At 54.7% G+C, this 20510-nt stretch overlaps 1 protein-coding gene across 1 annotated transcript; it reads right to left on the reverse strand.

Moving 5' to 3' along the window:
- Nucleotides 1-8635: 8635 nt before the first annotated feature.
- Nucleotides 8636-16123, reverse strand: LOC311427790 (alpha-N-acetylneuraminate alpha-2,8-sialyltransferase ST8SIA3). Its single transcript, XM_084505361.1, has 4 exons — nucleotides 15876-16123; nucleotides 15056-15178; nucleotides 12395-12952; nucleotides 8636-11636 (listed from the first exon to the last, which is right to left on the reverse strand). The coding sequence occupies exons 1-4, from the start codon at nucleotides 16052-16054 to the stop codon at nucleotides 11354-11356; spliced, it is 1143 nt and encodes a 380-aa protein (XP_084361487.1). The 5' UTR covers nucleotides 16055-16123; the 3' UTR covers nucleotides 8636-11353.
- Nucleotides 16124-20510: the final 4387 nt, after the last annotated feature.

Raw genomic sequence — 20510 nt, forward strand, 5'->3', positions numbered from 1 at the left:
GCCCGGGGACGGGGACGGGGACGGGGACGGGGACGGGGAGGGGGACGGGGACGGGGACGGGGACGGGGACGGCGCGGCCCCGACGGCACCGCTCGCCCCGTCCCATCCCGTCCCGTCCCGTCCCGTCTTGTCTTTTCCCGTCCCGTCCCGTCCCGGGGCTCTGCCGGCGGGGCGCCGATCGCGGCGCTCGACGGCTCCCGGTGCGGAGCGGAGCGAAACGGGGCTGCTGCGGGCGGCGGGACGGGGCCCGGCGGGGCAGCGCCTCCCCCACCGCGAGCACACGGACACCGGGCACCCCCCGCCCCGTCCCGTCCCGTCCCGTCCCGTCCCGTCCCGTCCCACCACCCGACCGCAGCCGGCAGCGGGCTCGTCCCTGCCCCGCTGCCGCTGTCCCCGTGCCCCGCAGGTGCCCGGGGCTCGCAGCAGCGCGGTGCTGCCCGGAGCTGCCCGCGTTGCCCCGGGGCGCGGCGCCGTCTGCGCTCTGCGGGGCTCCCGGCCTCTGCCCGCGGGCTCCTCGAGGTGGCTCCGCGGGTCCCCAGGGCCGACAGCCTGCCTCTGCCCCCGCTGCCCTCCCCCCCGGGGCTCGCGGTGCTCCCCGAACTGCTCTTTGGCACCGAGCTGGTGTAAAACGGAGCTGCCCCCGCCCCAGCCGCCCTGCTGCTGTCAGCCTGCGCTGGGAAAGAAAGAAACGGAGAAGGGAAAGAAAGCCCTGGCGTGAGGTGCCTTTGTTCGGGGCAAGTTATGCGTGAAATCTTTTTGTCCTTCCGAGGGGAAGGCAAAAGTTGGGGCTGATTTTGGGGAGAGAGGCGAGTGCAGCCCCCCAGAGGCGGAGGTGCTGAGGTGGGCAGGCAGGGATAAGCGGGTGGGCAGCAGAGGCTGACAGCCAGGTGCCGGAGGTGCACTAGCAGCCTTTGCTTTCCTCTTCCCTTTCCCCTTCCCCTTTCCCTTTCCCCTTCCCCTCTCGCAGGACGGCTCAGGCCGGAGGCACCTCGGATGCCATGCACTGCACCCCCTGCCAAGGCAGGGGCAGCTGCATCCCCTGTATGTGCTGTATGTGCAATATATAAATAAAATCACAGACACACAAGGAGAAGAGCAGTGGATACAAAAAAATAAAAGCAAGCCTGGCTAATTTGCAGTTGGGGTCCTCCTGCCCCGATGCCATCAGCTCACGCTGACCAGGTGCCGTGCCCAGCTCGCAGCAGGTGCATGGCATTGCCAGGGTGGGCTCTGCAGAGACCTTTTGATCCCTCTTGATCCCTTTTGCTTTCAGAAAAGCCATCTGCACGCAGGTATCTCAGAGGCCACCACAACACATTTTTATTAATTTGGGCATACTTCGCCTTTAGTCTGTGCTGGAGGGGCAAAAACCATGTAACTTCTGCAGTCCAGCAGGGACCCCAAGATCTGGGGATCGTATGGTGGCTTACTACAATTACAGGTGACTCTGTGTCACTTGGTTCTGGGGTCTGTCACTCCCAGCTGGCTGAGCCAAGGTCTCCCACATCTTTGAGACAAGGATGACCAAACTGGGATCATTTGTTAAGAGTGTGAGCTGAACGGGGCAGCTGCTCATTGTGAGAGCTGGCCGCAGTTACTCTAATTATTAATTGCTGGCTGCATTTTAGCTGGCTTCGGCTTACTTTGTTTGCTCAAAGTACTGCAAAGTTTTCTCTGCCCAAAATAAAAACGTCCTCGGGGGCAGCGCAGCTCTGCGCACCGGGAAGTGCAGGAGAGGAGGTGACCGCGGTGCCCCGGCTGTGCCCTGCTCCCCCAGCGTGGGACGTGGTGTGGGCACCGCGGGGCTTGCCCCTAAAATAGCTGGCACAAGCGGGCCAGAGGCAGTGCAGATAATTTTCACCTGCTTTTAAGCAAATATTGCAAGTGTTTTCTTTCGGTGTTTTGAAATCGCTCTCGCAAGCACTTTCTTCTCTGCGGAGGGCAGCGGGGCCGGCTCCAGCCCGGTGACGCCAGCGGCTTTGCCAGTGACACCAGTGGGGCTGGGCACGGCTCCACGGGGGACCCAAAACCAGCACTTTCCCCATCTGTGTCTGCTGTCCAGGCATGAAGTTCTGCTCGTAAGAAGCAGAACTCAGAATTCTTCCCGATTTTTCTCCTCCCAGACAGGATTTCAGTTATTTAGCAGTAAAAAGCAAGTCAGGCAATATGGGATTTGCTTCCTCCAGAGTTTTGCAGGGAACAGCTTAGAGGATAAAGCAGCTCTGAGAAAGCTGAATCCAGTGCAAGTGGACAAAGAGGAAAATGGTTCGGGGGCTACCCGGGGATGTGAGACCACAGCTGGAGCACTTGGTGAGCCCCAGGAAGGGGCTGAACCTCCTCCATCCCCATCACCGAGGCTCTGGGGCACCGGGGAGCCGACCTTGGACCTAGCAGCGGGAATAGGAAGTGAAGGATTTTCCCTCTCCCATTCCTGCACCAGGAGTTGGATTATGGGGAAATAAATCCCAGCCTCAGCAGCACGTGCAGGGCTGCCCTTGTGAGACAACTCTCGAGCAGCCACCAGCTCCAGTGCCCCAGGGCTCCTGCACATCCCCATGGGGCAGGAAGAGCAGCCTGGGTGCCAAGGGAAATCATGGGCCCTGTGGTGCCCACATCTGGAAAAAAAACGGGGAACCAAGAGGGGACAGGAGAAGATGGGGGCTGGGGAAGAGGAGTGGGGTGCTTGTGGGATCCTGCTCGCTGTGGGTGGGGGGGGGGACAGCCCCCACTGAGAGGGGCGGCAGGGCCACCCGCAGCATGGCTGATGGCACACTTGGCCGCCAGGGCCATGGTTAACGATTAAAGCTGGCTCCAGTCTGCAATATTTATCTTGGGAGGGGGAGGACCCCAGGTTGTTTGGTTTGTGGGAAGTGTTGGGAAATGGTGACGCTGGCGAGGAGGGACCAGGCAGGGCTGGTGTGCAGCGGGGTCAGCGCGGGGCGGGTGTCCCTGCGTGGTGAGGTGGGGACACTGCGGTGCTTGCCTGCCCCTGCCACGAGCATTGCCTGTGCCCACATGAGCCTGGTGTGGGCCACAGCTTCAGCGGAGAGAAAAATTGGGAATGCAATGGTTTGTACAGGTGGCAGGAGACACGCACAGGCTCACTGTAGAGGAAAATGAAAGGCACAGGCACTGCTGTGCCATAAGTACTCAAACCCACAAAACTTGCCAAGTCCTGCACCCTGGGATGGTGCAGGAAGAACAAAATTTTCTGTTTCGGTTTCATGGCATGCACTTTGTACCAACAGTGGCAAAACGGGCACGTCGGCAGGAGCCCACGAGGTCTTACAAGCTGATAGCAACCTGCTTTAGGCATATGCGCATTTATTGTCCTGACATAGTGACACACGTTTAAACCAGACTGAACAGTGTAACACGTATTGTAGCACTGATCCCGCGTTAACTGGGAGGGAACTAGATTGTGTGACAGCTGATCTGTTTCTGCAGATAAGCTTTTACAAAGAATTGCTGGGAACCGGCTCAGAATTTTAGCTATACAGGGGAGCACCGAAATTATCACTTCATACATAATTTTTGAGGTTGGTATCCCAAAAATAGCCCCTAGCAAGTGTTGCCAGACAATAAACGCTGACAATGTAGATCGATTTGGCAATTGTTTAGGTTTCAGCCGTGGTTAGAGGGAGAAAAATCCCGAACAGGAGATGTTAACAAATGAGGCACCACGGGCACGCGCTGCAGCCGTTAACTCTGAGCGTGCCTGCTGCGGGGAGGGCACGCTGCTCCCTCGCAGCCCGAGCCTGCTGCCGGCGGAGTCCACAGCCTGGCAGCCCAAACCCCAAGACCGGGGATCCCTGCAGTGCCCTGCCATGGCAGGAGGGCTGGTAGGGCTCAGGCGGAGGCAGGAGGGAGCCGGTGCACGCGGGCACTGCCTTCACAGGCACTGGGCTAGGCTGTAAAGCAGAATCTGTGGGTACAGAACGCTCTTATTGCTGGATATCCTCTTCATTTCACAAGGGCAGAGAGGGACCCAATGCCCACAAACTGCCTCTAATAAAAGACCAGAGAGCTAAAGCATCTTTTAATAGTGGGTGGGAAACCACTGTGAGAACTAAAAAATAAGCCGGTGCCTTCAGCAGCAGCGCAGCCCCTAAGTCATGCTGCTCCTGCTGGAGGGGTGGCCGTGATGTGGGGTCCCTGCATGTGCCACATGTGCCACACGTGCCATGCTGCTGGCTGAGCCGGTGCCTGTTACAGCCCCTTCCAGCTGGGGAAACGTGGCACTGGGAATCCAGGTGAGCGCTGCTGAAAAGCCCAGGGCAAAGCTCCTTTCAAGGAGCCGACAGGGAACCCAAGCAGGGTCGAGGCAAGCCGCAAGTCCTCTCTTGGCCTGGAAAGTGGCCACCATGCAGAAATAGAGGAGAAGCGATCGATCGGCTCTGACACAGCACAACGACAGCTCTCGGGGCTCCAGATCCACGCTGCGAGGAGGCCGAGCGGTTCTGAGCCCTGGCTGGAATCCGGTAGGCGTGCATCTGCCCCAAATGCCCGCTGACACAGGGGAACCAGAAGTCAAGGAGCTTCCCCTGCGTACTGTGTGGTCCCCTCGGCCTCCTGACCTCACCACACTGGCTGGGGGCTTTAATCACAGACCCTAAAATCCTGAAAAGCAAGCGAGTGGTGAGTAGTCAGGTGACCAAGGATGAATGTAAGAGCAGCACATAAAATGTAAGAAGAGTATCTGAGCCTGAGGCACAAATGAAAGAGCTAGCGAGGGAGCTCAGAAGTAAAACTTCGTGAGTTCATGGCCAGAAGCCCAAGGCGCGAGCTGTTCTGTGGCTCTGCGGGGAGGGAGAACTGCTGGCAGGGAGCTGAGGTAGCTATTGCTGCTTTGCCATCAGAGTGGGAGGAGGTATCGGGTCCTGCAGGGGTCTGTCCTAGCCAGGCTCTGCTCAGTATTTCCATTCCCAGCCGGCAGGACGGGCTGCTGGGGACGCCTGTCACACACAGCACTCGGCTGGAGGACGGGGTTAGCATTCGGGGTGGACTTGTGATGTGGTCCAGGCATGGGGGTGTGCTCTGTGGGCTGGGGGTGTGCTGGGACAGCACCGTTTGCTTTGCCCACTGACACCTTCACAGCCTGGGAACCTGCTGAGGGTTAATGTCATGGGCTGCAGTCCCCCACAGACAGGCATGGATGCTTGGCAGCGTTCATCCACACAAGTATTTCCATGGGCCAGTTACTCCTGAGTGAGGATTTGTGATGGGGCATTTTTGGTGTTATTTCCCATCAGTTTCATCGGCATAAAACATGCCTGGAGCTCGCACAAGAACCTCAGAAAATGAATCATCGGACCTGGTGCTCTCTCAAGGTCTGTTCCAACCCCTACAACTCTGTGATTCTGTGATCCACCAGCCTGAAGGGTAATTTGCACTAATCACCTGATGCAGAAGCAGCATGGGGAACCCGGGCTGCCAGCTGGGGCTGTGCAGCAGGGCCGGGGATAACGGCAGCGGGGCTGTGCGGGCGAGATCGGGTGCTAGCGAGCACCGCGCATCCCTCCTGGAGATTCATACGCCAGGCACGAGGCCAAGAAAAGCAAACGCCGTTTCATCCACTGAGCATCTGTCACGGGCATCTCGAGAGGGATCGGCAGCGGAGGGCTTGAGCCGAGACCCCGCATCCCCGGTGCCTGGCTCCTGCCTAGCCCCGTGCCTGCAGCACAGCGGGGGCTGCGCCGAGCCGCGCTTCTTCTGCTGGGGCGCAGCGTTCGGGGCACTGTCACATCATCTGTCTGGGCGTGTGTCCGGCCACACCGTGTATCCTGTACAATACGGAACGGGGGCTGATTAAAATGATGATCTGGTGCTCTGCAGCGTGTGCCTACGGCACGGAAAAGCCCTCCAATTCAGGCCATTAATTATTATTGACAGCAGGCAGTTAAGAAAATGCGGAAGGAAGAAGTGGACGCGGTTGAGTTTTACAGACTTCCAATGCACAATAAAACATTTTATTTAAAAACAATGCATTCAATATCGTGTTTTGGCACATGAGTCAATGTTGCAGGCACATTCACACCAAACAATAACATTGCTGGAAGATTCAAAATGAATCATCGCGTTTTTCTCCACAAACTATGGTCACGACGAGTATGCGCTACTCCTGTACAGAAAGACCCAGGCTCCTTGCTCACAAATGTGACGACGTATTTACATGCACAACGCACTGTGCAGGCCACATCCAAACCTCAGATGTGCGGCCACATCTGGTACAAGACGCGTCAGTCTGCGGGCCCGATCCTGATCGCTCTGAAGCCGACAGAGACCCTTCGGGGGGAGCAAGGCTCGCTGCCAGTTCTGCTTGCAACGTATCTCACAACATGTGCAGCTTCGCATGCCGTTCACCTGAGAGTGTACTCTGGCCCCTTGTGAACATTAGCCATTTAAAAATAAATAATACTTTTAGTATGGCCATTAAATAATGAATCCTTTAGTACAACTATGGCATTTTTTTTCTCTTTTTTTTTTTTTTTTTTTTTAATATTTATCTTTTTATCGAAAACAACTCCATCAGGCATTTGAATAAAGACACATTCATTTACAGAAAACCTGCTTCCTAAGCGATTTGTTTTTGCAACCTCCATTCCCAGTGAGTTATATTTCACGACTACTTGCTTTTTGGTATACTCCACAACTAAAACCGGTAGCCAAAACGCCTTTTTTTTTAAATGTATCCTGCTACCACCCACTGAAAAGATGCAAGCAACTAAAACACAAAAGGAAGATGCATGGAAGGAGGGCAGGTAACACGCGTGTCTCCATTCCTATGTACACCTGCTCCTGCCGTTCCCGCCCTCGGCTGTCCCCGGAGCTAGTTGGAGGCCTTCTCTCCACTTGGTAAACTGAAATGTTTTGTACTTACGAGTATTGATCACACTGCATTACGCATACTTTCATTTAGCTATATTTGCTTGTCTAGACATTCAGTAATAGTGTATATTTTCCCTGAACCGTCATGAATTCATTTAGATTGAGAGCAACAGGAAGATTTTGGGCCAAACAAAAGCGAAGGAAGAGTCTAGCCAGCACAATAAGGGATGCAGCTGGGATTTGCTGTCCTGAGGACGCAGGGCTGCAGCTGGCATCTTCCTGCAGCTGCGAGCCAGGCAGGAGCACGCTCGCTTTTTTAACAAAAATGCCATTTTCTGCCTTGGTTAAGGATCAAGCCCATAACGTGGGGTTCTACGGGAAAACCAGCCTGAAAGAGGGGCTTGAGAAAGAAGCCCAGCCCTGGCCCTGAGGAACCAGGAGGGTCTTTACCCTCCTGGGGAGCAGAGCCGCCCGCACAGCCTGCCCTTCCCCTTTGGTCTCTGAGAAGAGCGGAATTCAAAGAGATCTAAGGAAACAGGCAGAAACAAAAGATGCACATTTTAAAGATGGTTTTCCACATTGCAACAGCTCGGACAAAAAATATTGATACTAAGAAGCAATTTACTTTGGGCTGTATTGCGCCATTGATTTTGGGGCAGAACTCCCCATTAAAATCAATGATTCTGAAATGTTCAATGTGGTTCTGAAAAATCAATGGGGAGTTTTGCTTAAAAATCAATGATATAATATGGCCCTTTGTCAATAATTTTTCTGTGCTCCCATTTCCGAATATTTGCAGTCGTTTCCACGCTGCCTTCCCTGCACTCGGCTCCTCTTTGTGTCCCCGCGCAGCGGCACCGTGCCCTGGCCCCCCTCTGCCTTGCGCCAGGCCTCACTGCGAGCAGGAGAAACCTACGAGGTGCCTAAATTAGGGAGGCCAAGCAAAGCCCGTGCTGTGTAAGGCAGCTTTCCACCACAGTCCAGCACAGAAATGACGGCAGCCGTGGGGAGAACAGGCATGGCACGTGTGGGCGTCTTCCTGGCTTTATTGCAGTTACGGAAGTCGTTTACATTTAAAAAAAAATAAACTATGACAATTTAAAGAACTGCCTTGGGGCTATTTAGGGTTTTGGTTTCAGCTTCTAAGTTTACCGATTATCTTCTAACATGGGTGCTCTAGAGCAGTCGCTCTGAGCAGACAGAAGCCACGCGCTGCCAGGACAGACGGACGGAGGCCCCGGCAGTGCCGCTGCTCCTTCCCTGCCCCTCTCCCAGCAATGCCAGGGCAGGAGCTGCCCCCGGCCGCTCCCCTCGCTCAGCCACGGGAACCACTTCTGCTGTTCAGCCGCCAGCCCCGCCAGGACCCCCGGGGGTCCCGTGCGCCTGCCCAGCAGCCGCAGCCTCCCCGCAGGGCTGGTGTGGTGCCCCCAGAGCAAGGGCTCGGCCGGGCTGCGCTCCCTGCAGCACAAACAGCCCCGGAGGCACACAGATGGAAATACGTGTGTTTAGGCTATGGATATTTACTTGTGAGTACGTCTAATTTAAAGTAGTTATGTCATGTAAAGAACACGCAGCAGCCAAGCAAGACCTGCCAGTGCAATTTTGCCATTGAGAGCCAGCAGCTGAAAACCGTACAGAGTGCATTGGCCTCCACATTGAAGCAAATAGAATGATAACTGTTCATATTTCTTTGATTTGCTGATTAAAAATGACCTCTCCTGACACGAAGCTGATAGCCTGCCCCTTCATTAAAATACCTGCCACTAAGCAGTGGCCAGTGGGTGTCACAGGCCGGGCCACGGGGTTTGGGGGACCCTTTGCTCCCCAGGGCTCCCGGCCGAGCCGCACGCTCAGCTGCGCGCCGACCGCAAAGCAAATCACCTGCCCTAGCGAACATGCATCCACTGTGCAGCTCCACGGCAAATTATATCAGAGATGATTAGTTGCTGCACGTCATTAGCAATTAGCGCAGAACCCTTCCTTCCCCGTGACATTTCTCTTTTGCTGTTTTAGGCTGTGCTCTGGCACCCGGAGAAGGCTTTGTGGCCGGGCTCAGCTAGGCTGGGTGTTCCCTGCTCCTGCTCACCGCCAGCAGCGTTTTGGGCTGGGGCAGCCTGGCCCCTCGGCTCATTCCTGTGCTCCAGTGCATTCCCCTGGGCACCACACCGAGCAGGGCAGGGCTGAATGCCCGTGGGTGCCATCCTGCCACCCTCAGCACCGGGGGACCCCACGTCACTGGGAATAGCAGGGCTGGCTGTCCTGCTCTGCATCACCCTGACCGCGGCCCTCACCTGCTACTACAACACAAATAATAAATGGCAATATTAATAATAAATCATACGGCACCACATGGCAGAACACGCTAGCGTTACTACACAGCTATGTCTCCATAATCATGTCTGCTAGAAGTCACACTCTGCTGTACGAACAGTGGGGAGCGCAGGACGATTGCCACAGCAAGGAAAGCCGGAGATGCCAGCAGGGCCGATGCAGAATTACGCCCTGGGAAAGAGAACTTCGCAGGCAGGAGGTTTCTACACAAGCATGTCTGAAGTCACTCGTGGACAGCAGGCCGGCATGCCATGCCAGAGAGCATCCAAGCCCCTTCCACAGCTCTAAATGCCCACTGCAAAAGGAAAAGCCGGAAAATGCTGGATAATGAAATAGGGAAGAAAAAGGGATTTTCAAAAGGGTCTTATAGCTCTCCGTATTCACAGCCAGTGCAGAGGGATGGAGTCCCTCCTTGCTGGAATAAGCTGAATTTGGTCGTGTGGCGGATGCGGTGGCTTTTTCCCCCAAAGCACAGGAGATGCCTGCTGTGGCTGGAGGCAGATTGAGGGGCTGGGGATGAGACTGGGCTGGGAGGGAGCTGGGCAGCCCAGGGGCTGGTTTGGGGGCTCGGGGCTTCCCCGGGAAGGGGACCCCCCTCTGACCACTGTGGGCTGGGTGATGCTCCCAGTTGCTCCGAGTTTGTGTGCTACCGGAGCCCCCTGCCCTCTTCCTATGTCTGCGTGTGGGTACGGAGTCACTGAAAAACTAAAAGGTGCAATCTTAAGGGATGATTTTAAATTGTCTTTTGCATCTTCTTTCAGTGTATAGTCAGTTCTCAGCGTCATACAGAATAATATAAAAATGTTAAAATACTTTTAAGCATACTCGTTTTAATTAGAAAAACAGTTACTTTACAGGCTCCTTTATCCTGAGACATCATGGCCAAGATTTTCAAATATGTGACCCTAAGATTTGTCCTTTTTGCAAACAGCCTGATTTTCAAAGGTACTTGAAAGGCTGTGCCTCCCTTTGACCGCACCGACTGTGACCGGAAAACGAGGCCACTAATTCAGTTGTCTGACCGTGGACCTAGGGATGTAAATGGGGAAATCCAGTAATTGTATTTCCTGTTCCCTGTGCTCCAGCTACACTCGCTTCCCTTTAAAAGCCATTTTTTAGCAACTTGGAAGTCCTGATTTCATTCCGCTGCCTGCCTGGCTGGCTCCCACCCGACCCGCTCACCCTCGCGGGTGCTTGGTGGGGCCGGGCCATGGGGACCCCCGGGCACATCTCCACTGAGCGGCGTGGAGCACTGCAAGGCGTGGGCTCCCCGGCGCTTCCCTGCACTGCGGTACGGGCACAGGCTCCGTGTGCTCACAGCCGAGGAGACGTCGTCTCCCAAAACGTGCTTCACACCGAGGATGCGGCCTCGAGAGGGGCGCACAGCCTGGTGCCGCCCTGGGGCTCGCCTCCATGAAGTGGACACTCCTCAGAGACCTACGGCCACCCGTTGGGTATTCAGCAACCAAAATTAAAAGACCAAATAGTGTCACACAGATGTGAATGAAAATGTTTCAGTCGGTCTAATTTGGAGTAGGGAGTGGCCCCAACTGCCTTAAAACACCGGAGTATTCTAAGAGTAATACAAATGCCTAGCTAAAGTACAAGCCGTATTTTCACCTTCTCCGCGAGGTCTTAAAAAAATGTAAAATTCAGTAAATATGAAAATACGCAAGCTGTGGAAATTTGGGATCCGCGCTGAAGAACTCGTCAGTGATGATACACTGGGATTCTGGGTGGCTTTTTCAGTCAGCCACGCCAACTAGACGGATGCTGAGCTACTAATAGCAATGGATACGAGAGAAGCGATACCTTTTAAAATTAGCACTCCTAATTCTAATCTGAAAGGAACAATTGACTTAAGATGTTTAGAGGCATTTAGTGGAATGCTGAAATAGGAAAAGATTTTAAAACATACTTCATAGCGTATATATAAATGCAAAATATTTCAACTTTGCTGTGCTGCTGCATGAATAGCATCCACAGAATTTGATAAATGCTTCTGCACTGCTAAATATGCTTAAACCCTTTGATGAACAGTGACAAGGGTGATTAAAAAGCATCTTTATATTATGGAAAATATTTTAGGGTGGGTATTATTATTATTATTTTTTTTTAGAATTGTATCTGAAGAATGTTTAACTCAGATTTGGGCACTTTTTAGACAATCATTTGGCACTTCAAGATTAGGTTCTTAGGCACAATGCGACAAGGTCAGTTTGGCCAGTCCTTCACCGTGCATCCTGTAGAGCAGCTGGAACTCTGCAGGCAGCTGGTGGGACTCCTGCCACTTGGTTGTGAACTTTGTTCCTTTCTTATCATAGTAGTGGTATGGGAGGTCTTCCCTCGTGTTGGGGTCGAACCCGAACGGCCAGAATCCGTACAAGTGAATCTCTTCGCATATGGCAGAAGCAAGCGTATACATGAGAATACCTGTGCTCAGCCGCTTGGGTGACAGGTGTTTGTTTTTCCAGTATCTGTGAAAAAAAACACAAAGGCATGTTAGTATAGGGTACACATAATGCCATGGGTTTGCTGTAAGAAAAAAAGAAAAAATTACTGCATGGAGACTGTCAAAAATGCTGCTGCATGGAGACCATCGGTGCTCACAGCTGTTAACCCAAGCAAGCTAAAGATTGCTGTTCCGGTCAGTCTGTCATGAACAGGACTGCAGAACTGCCTTATTACCAGCCTGATTCTCTTCTGTGATCCCCTTCCACATGTCTTCTTATTTTTTAACCTGGAAAAGCAGTGCCTTATCCAGAAAGGTAGATTCATGGGCTCCTGGTCGCATGCGCCACATTTTCCTTGTATAAATCAGTACAGATTTGCTTGGATCTCTCTGCAGATATCTGTTAGCATCCCCAGTTGCTAGCTGGGAAGAGCAAGTTCTTCTATAAGCGGTGCTTTTCTCATGCAGAATCTCACTCAACTCCTCCGTACTCCTTCTGTCTCTGCGAAGCCCCGGCAGGAGCAGAGCCCATGGCAGAGCACACCCTGTGCGCTCCACCAGCCCACCTCAGATGTGCCTCAGTACAAATCCCTACAGAAATAATTGAAGCACTCTCTGAAGCAATAACAAAAGTGCGTTTGCTCTGAAAGCAGACGGTACCGGGCCCTGACTTGCCAGACAGGGCCCATCAGGTTAGTCGTGAACAGAAAAATAAATGCAGTTGTGTTTATATAGAGAGAAATATGTATTTTGACAAGTTAAATGTGAAAGAAAAACACACACCTGTTAACATGTTGCATTATATTTCCTGGCCAAGCCAACTGGACCTTTAGTTGCCCTCTGTGCTCAACAAAGAAGTCAACCAGTGTTCTTGTGACTGTTGCTGATGTGTGGAAGAAGAAAGCCGGGATCCACAGAATGGCTCCGTCGAGCTTTTTGAGACTTAAAAAGAAGTTGTTGCGATCCTGAATGGTCAAAAGATTGTTGTAATACTTCTCCAGGATGCTGGGGTTGAAGGTTGTGAGATTGGTTTTCCTTCCAACATCTTTCTGGAATGCCTCAGTCGGAGCAAAATTGCAACGAAAAACAAAATCAGATTTATCTATTTCTTGTCCGCACTGACTCCCGGTCAGGATTCCGCTGTTTCCAACCACGGCACAAATGTTGTAATGCTTATTGAGGATCGGAGAAACGTCTGGAAGCAGCGATCTGAAGTTATTGCTAATAGAAAAAACGTACTTGTGGCTGGAATAATCATAATGCATCAGCTGTCCGATCCGGACACTATTCTTGGTCAAAGAAAAATTTTTTATGACATCGACATGCTGAAGGATTTCTTGCCTAAAATAAAACAGAAAGACAAAAGAAACCATTGAGTTATACTTCCCCCTTTTCTGTGGTAGAGAGATTTACTTCCAGATGGATTTTTTTTTTTTTAATGCAGCAAAGCAGTTTCCTGAGCAATGTGTTGCAATGGCTTTAAAATTAATATACATAAATAGGAACGAGGGAGCTGGCTGCTCACCCCGTGCTCTGCTTGGCTTTACTGGCCTGTCCTGACTGATGCCAGCTAAGGATGTGTCCGTGTCTGCGGCGATAGTGTCAGGACTAAAACCTCGGATTCGCCACATAAGTGTGAGGAATGTAAGTAACAGCACACACTTCCCACGTTCACCTTCCTGAAGCGTAGGGCGAAACACATTTCTGTTTGTGCTGCGACATGCCTGGCGGAAGAGTTTGCTGCTGCTGCTGTTCTCTGCACACATTTCACTCGGTTCTGGACCACGGATCTCTGGTAATGATGGATATTGTGTTTGCCGTGACGCATTTGAAGCAAAACCAAGAAGTCCAGCTGAATTAACAGACACGTAGCTGATTTTTTAAATACAAGTATTTCTTGTGTTCCCATTAAGGAGCTTTGAGTCACAAAACAAGTGACAGTCACTGTCTCCCTTTATGTAAACATAATTCCTTAATGTCTTTTTTGAGCAAGCACGCCAGCATCTTTGCAAGGGTTATTAGGAACACTTAAAAAAACAAACAAAACCAACCCTGCTCAGGAATTTCCCTAGCAGGGCATAAAATTAGAAAACCAATACCACTTTATTTGCTCATGTTTATGGAAAACAAACAACCTTTCTTCCAGCTCGCATCCTCCAATGTCTAAGCATTAATGGAGTCCCACTGGGTACCCTAATTATGGGTTATGGCTGGCAGACAAATGCAGAGGCAGATCCTGAGGCATTAGCTAAAACCAGCAGAGGGGTGACACTGAGTTATTTATTAAGAATGAGCTGGTGGTGCCAGGAATGAAGCCACACTACGGGGGGGCACTGCTACACCAGCCGGGGAGATCCCAGGGAAGGGATGGGGCAGGCAAAGTGCCATCGCCTCTCGGATGCCCACAGCTCCTCTGGGGCTCCTCTGGGGCTCCTGATGGGCGGTGGGCAGCTTTTGGCAGCGCTGAAAGTTCATCGCCAGCCTGCTGTGCCCGCAGCAGTGCTGCCCCAGGACTGGAGATGTGAATGTGCAGCTGGTGCTGCAGGGCTGCGGTGCCCCACTCTGCAGGGCTGAGGGACCTGGCTTCACATTTCCTGGGTGGGATATGTGAACAGTCACGGTGCGGCCCCAAACCAGCAGGCATTCATCAAGACACAGCCAGAGCCAAGATGGCAGTAGCTATCTTAAATGGCTATGGGATGCTGTTTTCCTTAACTTCCCTGCTGTATATAAATACTGCAGTAAGGCCAATAAATACCAGAGGCTGGGCAGACATCACTGATTTCACATCACGGTGGGGAAAAGAAAAGCCCATTTTGCTCCACGTGAAGCACAGGGCAGCTTTGAGGCAGCTTAAGGAACCGAGAAACTCCTTCTATTGCCACGAGGCCGTGAAAGTCAGCGCACCCTGTGATGGGAGGCAGAAGCCAATGTGCCGTGAGGGCATCTCAGGGGGGTCCGGGCTTGGTGGCCCCCCGAGCTGCCCCCAGCCCACCCGGCCAGCTGGCACGGTGGCAGGAGGCAGAGCCGCACTGCACTTGCTCAGAGCTGCTGGCGGCTGGGAAGTTGTGCTGGGCGTGCTCTGCCCTCAGTGAACGTGGCACTTGGTGGCTGCTACAGGCCGATTTGTTTCGAGTTTTAAGCAGCCAGCCATTTATCTTGATAAATGACAATTTCTCTCGCACTCTGGGAAACTGGGTCATGTTCCGTTTGGTAAAAGGATGCGTGTTGCAGCTTGGTGTCCTGCTCTGAGATAATCAATTCCTCCACGATAACAGTAACCATCTTGCGAAATGCTCTGATTCAGCCTTTGTTTCTCACGGCTGGCGAATTACTCAGAACTCGGAGTATTTAGCAGCCCCAGGCTGCATTTTCTTACCCCCTCGGGGGAAGGGGATAACCTCAGGGAAGGTGAGAGGGGGCGAGCGGGCGCCGAGCGCTCACCTCTGGTGCGCGAAGGCGGTCCGGTTGAACACCCACTTGGAGGGCTTCTCCTGCAGCTCGTGGCTCAGGGAGTTCGTGATGGGCACGAACGAGGGGTCCAGGAACTTCAGCGCGAACTGCGACCTGCAAGGGAGAGCACGGACCCACACGGGCACGGGGGCACGAGCACAGGGGCACGGGCATGGGGTGCACACCCAGAGGCGCACACCCAGGGGCGCACACCCAGGGGCGCACACCCAGGGGCACAAACCCAGGGGCACAAACCCAGGGCACACCCAGGGGCACACGCAGGCCGTGCCCCGTCTCCAGCCGAGCCCGAGCCGGGGGCAGCACCACGGACAGCGCCGGCTGCTCCGCGCCGCTCCCCGACGGGCCGGGCCGGGCCGGGCCGTGCCCAATTGCGCCGGGATGCACCGTGCCGAGCCGAGCCGAGCTGCACCGTGCCGAGCCGAGCCGTGCCGAGCCGCTGCCCACCCTGCAGCCCCCCCGATGCACCGAGGATCCCACGCCCGGCCCGGGAGCCCCGCGGTCCGGGGTCGCCGCCCGCCTCCCGCAGCCCCGGGGATGGCGGGGCCGGGGCCGGGCCGTGCCGGGGGTCCCCGGGCTGCGGGGGAGCGGCGGCGGGGCCGGGCCGGGGCCGCGGGGCCTTCCCGGGGCCTTCCCGCGGGGCTCCGCCGAGCAGCGCCGCGGCTCCCCCGGCACCGGCTGCGGGCGGCGGGGAGCGGGCGCGGGGGTGCCGGGGGTGGGACGGGTGGGACGGGTGGGACGGGAGGGAGGGCCCCCGCCCCCAGGCTGTGCCCCCCCCCCAGGCTGGCCTCACCTGAATCCCGCGTGGAACATGTACATGCGGGGCCCCCCCGGGCCGGCGGCGCGGGGCGCGCCGAAGATGTTGTCCTTCTTGAGCGAGACGTAGCTGATGAGGGAGAGGATGAGCAGCGCGATGCTCAGCATCACCAGCCCCAGCACGCTGGCCACCCGCACCATCTTGCAGCTCCTCATGCCGGGAGGCGGCCCCGCGGCTGGGCGTGTGCGGGGGGGGCGCCGCGGGGCTGCATGGGGGGGGGCGGCGGGCGCGGGGGCGGCGGGCTCGGCCCGGCGGCGGGGACGGGGCCGGCACCGCCGAGAAAATGGAGGGAGCGAGCGAGCGGCGGCGCTGAAATGGCAGCCGCAAGCCCAAGGCCCGGCTCCCGCAGCCCCGAGCGCCGCCGGGCCCCCCCCGCCGCCCCGCCCGGCGCCCCCCGGCCCCGCTTCCCTCCGGCAGCCCCGGGGGTGCGCCCCGACGGCTGCCCCCGACGGCCCCGGGGTGCCCGGCCCGGCCCCGCGGAGCCCCCGGTGCCCTTTGGGATCGGGGCTCCCCCCCCGGACCGTTCCTCGGCCCCGTGCCCCCTCTGCCAACGGCTCCCGGCTGTGCTTTGGGCTGCACCCTGCAAACCTGCGGTGTCCCCAAACCCGCGGTGTCCCCAGCCCCACAGTGCCCCCAGCCCCACGGTGTCCCCCTGGCAGGAGGGCCGGGGGCTGCCGGGGGCTGCAGATGGCCAGTACAGCGCTGTGGGGTCTGCCTCTCAGCCTCGGTGCTGCAAAACGCACCCAAAGACCCCTTGCTTTCTAAAACCAAGGAGTTTGGGCCACGGTGCGACCTACAAGAGCCATGGCTGCAATTAACTGGCCCGTAAATGACCCAGCAACCTTCACGTGAACTCCGGGAGAGCCCCACTTCTGCAAACCGAGGAGCGTTGGTCTCCTACGAACACAACTTGTGCATGCTGCAGTACTTGCCGTGTTTCTTCAAGCTACATTTCTTTTTCCTTATGAAGCTCACCCCCATAGACAGCTCTGCCTCTGAGCCCTGAGTTCATAGAAGTGCCTTATAAATAATAAATATTGTCTTTGTAGCACCATCCTTGCTCTGGGCTATATCCTACAAGCTCCCCATGCATGAGGCTCGCTTTGAAGAGGTGGAACATGAGGAGCTTGCAGGGCTGGGTTTTACGTCACAGCATGGTTCTTCAGCCTTCACTGGGAATTTGGCCTGAGTATGGCCCGGAGGACTGCATCCCATTGCCCTGGGATCCTTGTGGCTTCGGCAGAGAGGGAAGAGGATGCAAATTGAGGAAATAATGCTGCTTTGATATACAGCAGGCAGCTTTCTTGCATGGCTCTTCACATGGTTTCCGATCAGCTCCTCTGCTGCTGTCCCCACGGTGCGTGCTGTCCTCAGCTTCGGCACGTCCACCCAGTGTGCTCAGGACATAGCACCTACAACTTTTTACAGTTAGATACTTTGGAAATCAATTCTGTAATGTCTAGCATTAAGTCTTACGTGGTTTCTGGCCACGCGTGTTGGGGCTGGATGCAAGCTCCTAGGGGTAGGACTACGCAGTCCTCACGTCCTTTCTTTTGGGGCGCAGGCGTGCAGCTGGAGGAGCAGAGGGGCTGCGGCCTGAGATGCAGCCGAACCTTGTCCCGAGACGCTGCACGGCACCGGGTGTGCTGCAGGAGGGCTGAGGGCAATGTGGGGCGCAGAGGGGAGCAGGGCGCAGCGCTGCGGGCAGGACAGGGCGGTGGCGGTGTGCCAGGCCCCTGCTGGCTCATGGTGCGCCCTGATCCCACCCGGCCTCTGTGCAGGGGACACCGGAGAGGGTGGCCGAGAGGTGCGTCGGCAAGAAATACTTAAAAAGCCTGTCTAAAAGTGCTCCGTTCTGACCCGTTTCCCTGGCCCCAGCCCTGGCGGGGCCGCGCAGCGGTCCCAGGGTGCTGTGCACGCGAGCACGTTGCAGGAGAAACAAAGGCAGTTTTTGCTTCAGATTCTTCAGAGATAGCAATATGTCAGGAGCCCCTAGAGAGGCTGAAAGTAAATGAATCAGTGCTAGAAAGTGAAGGATATCATCCGCACTGAATGGTGAAGAGGAGTCCTGAACAGTATCTTCATTGATTTTCCTGTAATTGACACAGAATCCCGGCTTGCCTGAGGGCTGCTGCGCGAGAGGAGTGGGGAGGCCCAGGTACAAGGAGCTGCCTTCCTGAGCCGCGAGAATTTCTCCTCAATTAGGTGGCTGATTTTTTGTGAGCACCTTTGAAAGAGGCAGTGGGTTGGCAAGCTGGTGTTTTCATTATTCACAGGGTGTTTTGCAAGCTGTGCTAAAGAAAGGGGGCAGAGGAAGATGTGCCTCGTGCTTCAGCATTGCCACTGCTTTCCACCAGCCTCAGCCTGGGGATCCGAGAGGTCTGTTCCCACCCAAATGACCCTGGTTCTGTGAAAGTGCTGGTGTCCAGGGCCGCAGCGAGTCGTTGGCTGCTGATAAATACCTGTCCGTAAGTGAGTGTGCTTGCTAGAAAATACAGCGGTGGCATACAGCAGGAAATTTGTAGGAATTACTGTTTTGATTAGATTTCAAGTCTCCAAGGAGGAATATGCCTTCCCTATAAAACCCCTTCTGCCTGCAGCTTTGGTACGGTGGCTCGAGCGGCAGGACAGACAGAGCTCCCCGCTGCTCGGACAGACAGACAGACAGTGCCTGGCGGGGCAGCCCCGGCTCAGGGCACTTCCCCAGCACATGCAGGACGTGCAGGCAGAGGAGACCTCCTCGCGTTTGGGGGTAATCCTTGCCCCAAAGGAGGAGGCAGGCTGCACCTGGGTCAGCTGCATCACTGGAAAATGTGTTACAGGGCCTAAAATCCCATCAGAAGTGGAATAAATCCCGACGTTAGTAGGAGGTTGGTTTTATGCTAGGGAAAAAAGACAGGTTCTAGCTGTGCAGCAGTGATGTGCCAGCTCTGGCACCAGACGCAGAGCCGAATTCCAGCTAAGCTGAGCTGCAGTTTGAACACATGAGGTTGATCATCGTAAATGTGATGGGGGAACCTCCTTACCCTTAATCTACCAGACATTTATGACTATCTGCTGCTCTATCAGGAATACCAAGAGGTGTTTTAGCTAATACATGCCTTCGTGATGGGCCAGATGGATGTGGGCAGTCAGTGAGGTTGGAGATAGCTCTGAGGTGGTCGGGTCCTGCCCCTGCCCCAGCCAGGGCAGCCAGAGCCACGGCCAGGATGCATCCAGCTGGGCTTTGAACCTCTCCTAGGATGGAGGCTCCGCAGCCCAGCACAACCTGCTCTGTGCCTGACCTCCCTCACAAACACACGTTTGGGTGCAATTTCTCATATTTTGATTTGTGCCCATTGCTCCTTGACCTGTTGCTGGCGGGAAGAGCCTGGCTCCCTCTTCTTTTTCCGTGTTTGGACACAGGGAAGCGATGTAATTAACGCCGTGAAAGGCACGGTGACATCTCATTTGCAGCAGCACTCCATGACCAGGGAGGGATCTCTTCTTTACAGTGCTTGGTGGTAACGTGTTCATCTGCCACTGCTAATTCAGCTGTTAATGCCCCCTTCTCAAGCTACAGCAAGCACATGTTTTTATTTGGTGCAAAGATTGGCTGTAATTCCTATTAAATTCTTCCTCCCCGGAGAAGTGGGGCAGTCAGGACGCTGGCTCCAAGCGCTGCGGCTCTGCTCATGCTTCCCCTTGTCCCCTCTTGCTGTGGAGCTGGTGGAAAAGGAGCTCTGCTTTCTGCAAAAACTGTGAGACTTTGTAGAAAATTCCCAGGAAATGTTTGCGTTGGGTGTTTTTCTTCTTGCGATGCTGGGTGACAGTCCCCGTGGACCACAGATCTGAAAGGAACGTCTGATTTTGGAGACCACCCTGCCACATGGCATAAAATAACCGCAGAGTGGATGGCAAAAGGCCTCTCCACACACAGCACGCGTGTGCTTGGGGCTGCCACGAGCCTGCACCCACCGGCTCCTGGCAGAGCTCCTGGAGGCCCTGCGGTGGGGCTGACAGAAAGAGCTGAGCTTCACGGCAGCCCACGGGTGGAATATTCCTCCAGACCGGTTTCTGATAATGAAAAACCAAAATCTCTGCAGCCAAACGCTGTCAATAAGTGCTTTGTTGCCAGTAAGGAAACAATATCCAACAGAGGCACATGGCAGGATTCTTCCTGATGCTAGGGAAGACTGCAGAAGAGGAGAAATGTGTGTGAAACAGGGACAAGGATTCAAGCAGTCAGAGAAGACAAGAGCTGATGTATCAGTGGAGCAGAAATGCAGATACGCTACATAAAAGAAAGCAGGAGCATCGATCTGCTTTCATGTCCGACAGGGGAAATACCCATCGGGTTGAGCGTGCACTTAGGAACGGTTCCCCCTTTTTGACTTATTCATACAAATGGGACATGGTCTTTTTAACTCTACAGGAAAGTTGTGCTTTGAAGATTTGCACCCGCTGAAATGAACCTTTTCAGAGCTGTTTTTCTGTCTCCTTCCCTTCTTTGAAGCCCATGCGTAGGGTCTCCAAGCAGTGAGGGCATCCTGGTCTGACTGACTGCACCCAAAATAGTTTTAAAGTCTCTTTAAAAACAAGTGCTTGCTAGCCTGCTGGTGTGTGAAGCTC

Source organism: Aythya ferina (assembly GCF_964211825.1).
Source record: "Aythya ferina genome assembly, chromosome: Z".
Classification (NCBI taxonomy): domain Eukaryota; kingdom Metazoa; phylum Chordata; class Aves; order Anseriformes; family Anatidae; genus Aythya; species Aythya ferina.

Coding starts and splice junctions, on each gene's coding strand:
- LOC311427790 (XM_084505361.1), bottom strand. CDS start 16,054: ATGAGGAGCTGCAAGATGGTGCGGGTGGCCAGCGTGCTGGGGCTGGTG. Junction 15,179..15,875: donor ATGTTCCACGCGGGATTCAG/GTGAGGCCAGCC, acceptor TCTCCCTTGCAG/GTCGCAGTTCGCGCTGAAGT. Junction 12,953..15,055: donor ACCGCCTTCGCGCACCAGAG/GTGAGCGCTCGG, acceptor GTTTTATTTTAG/GCAAGAAATCCTTCAGCATG.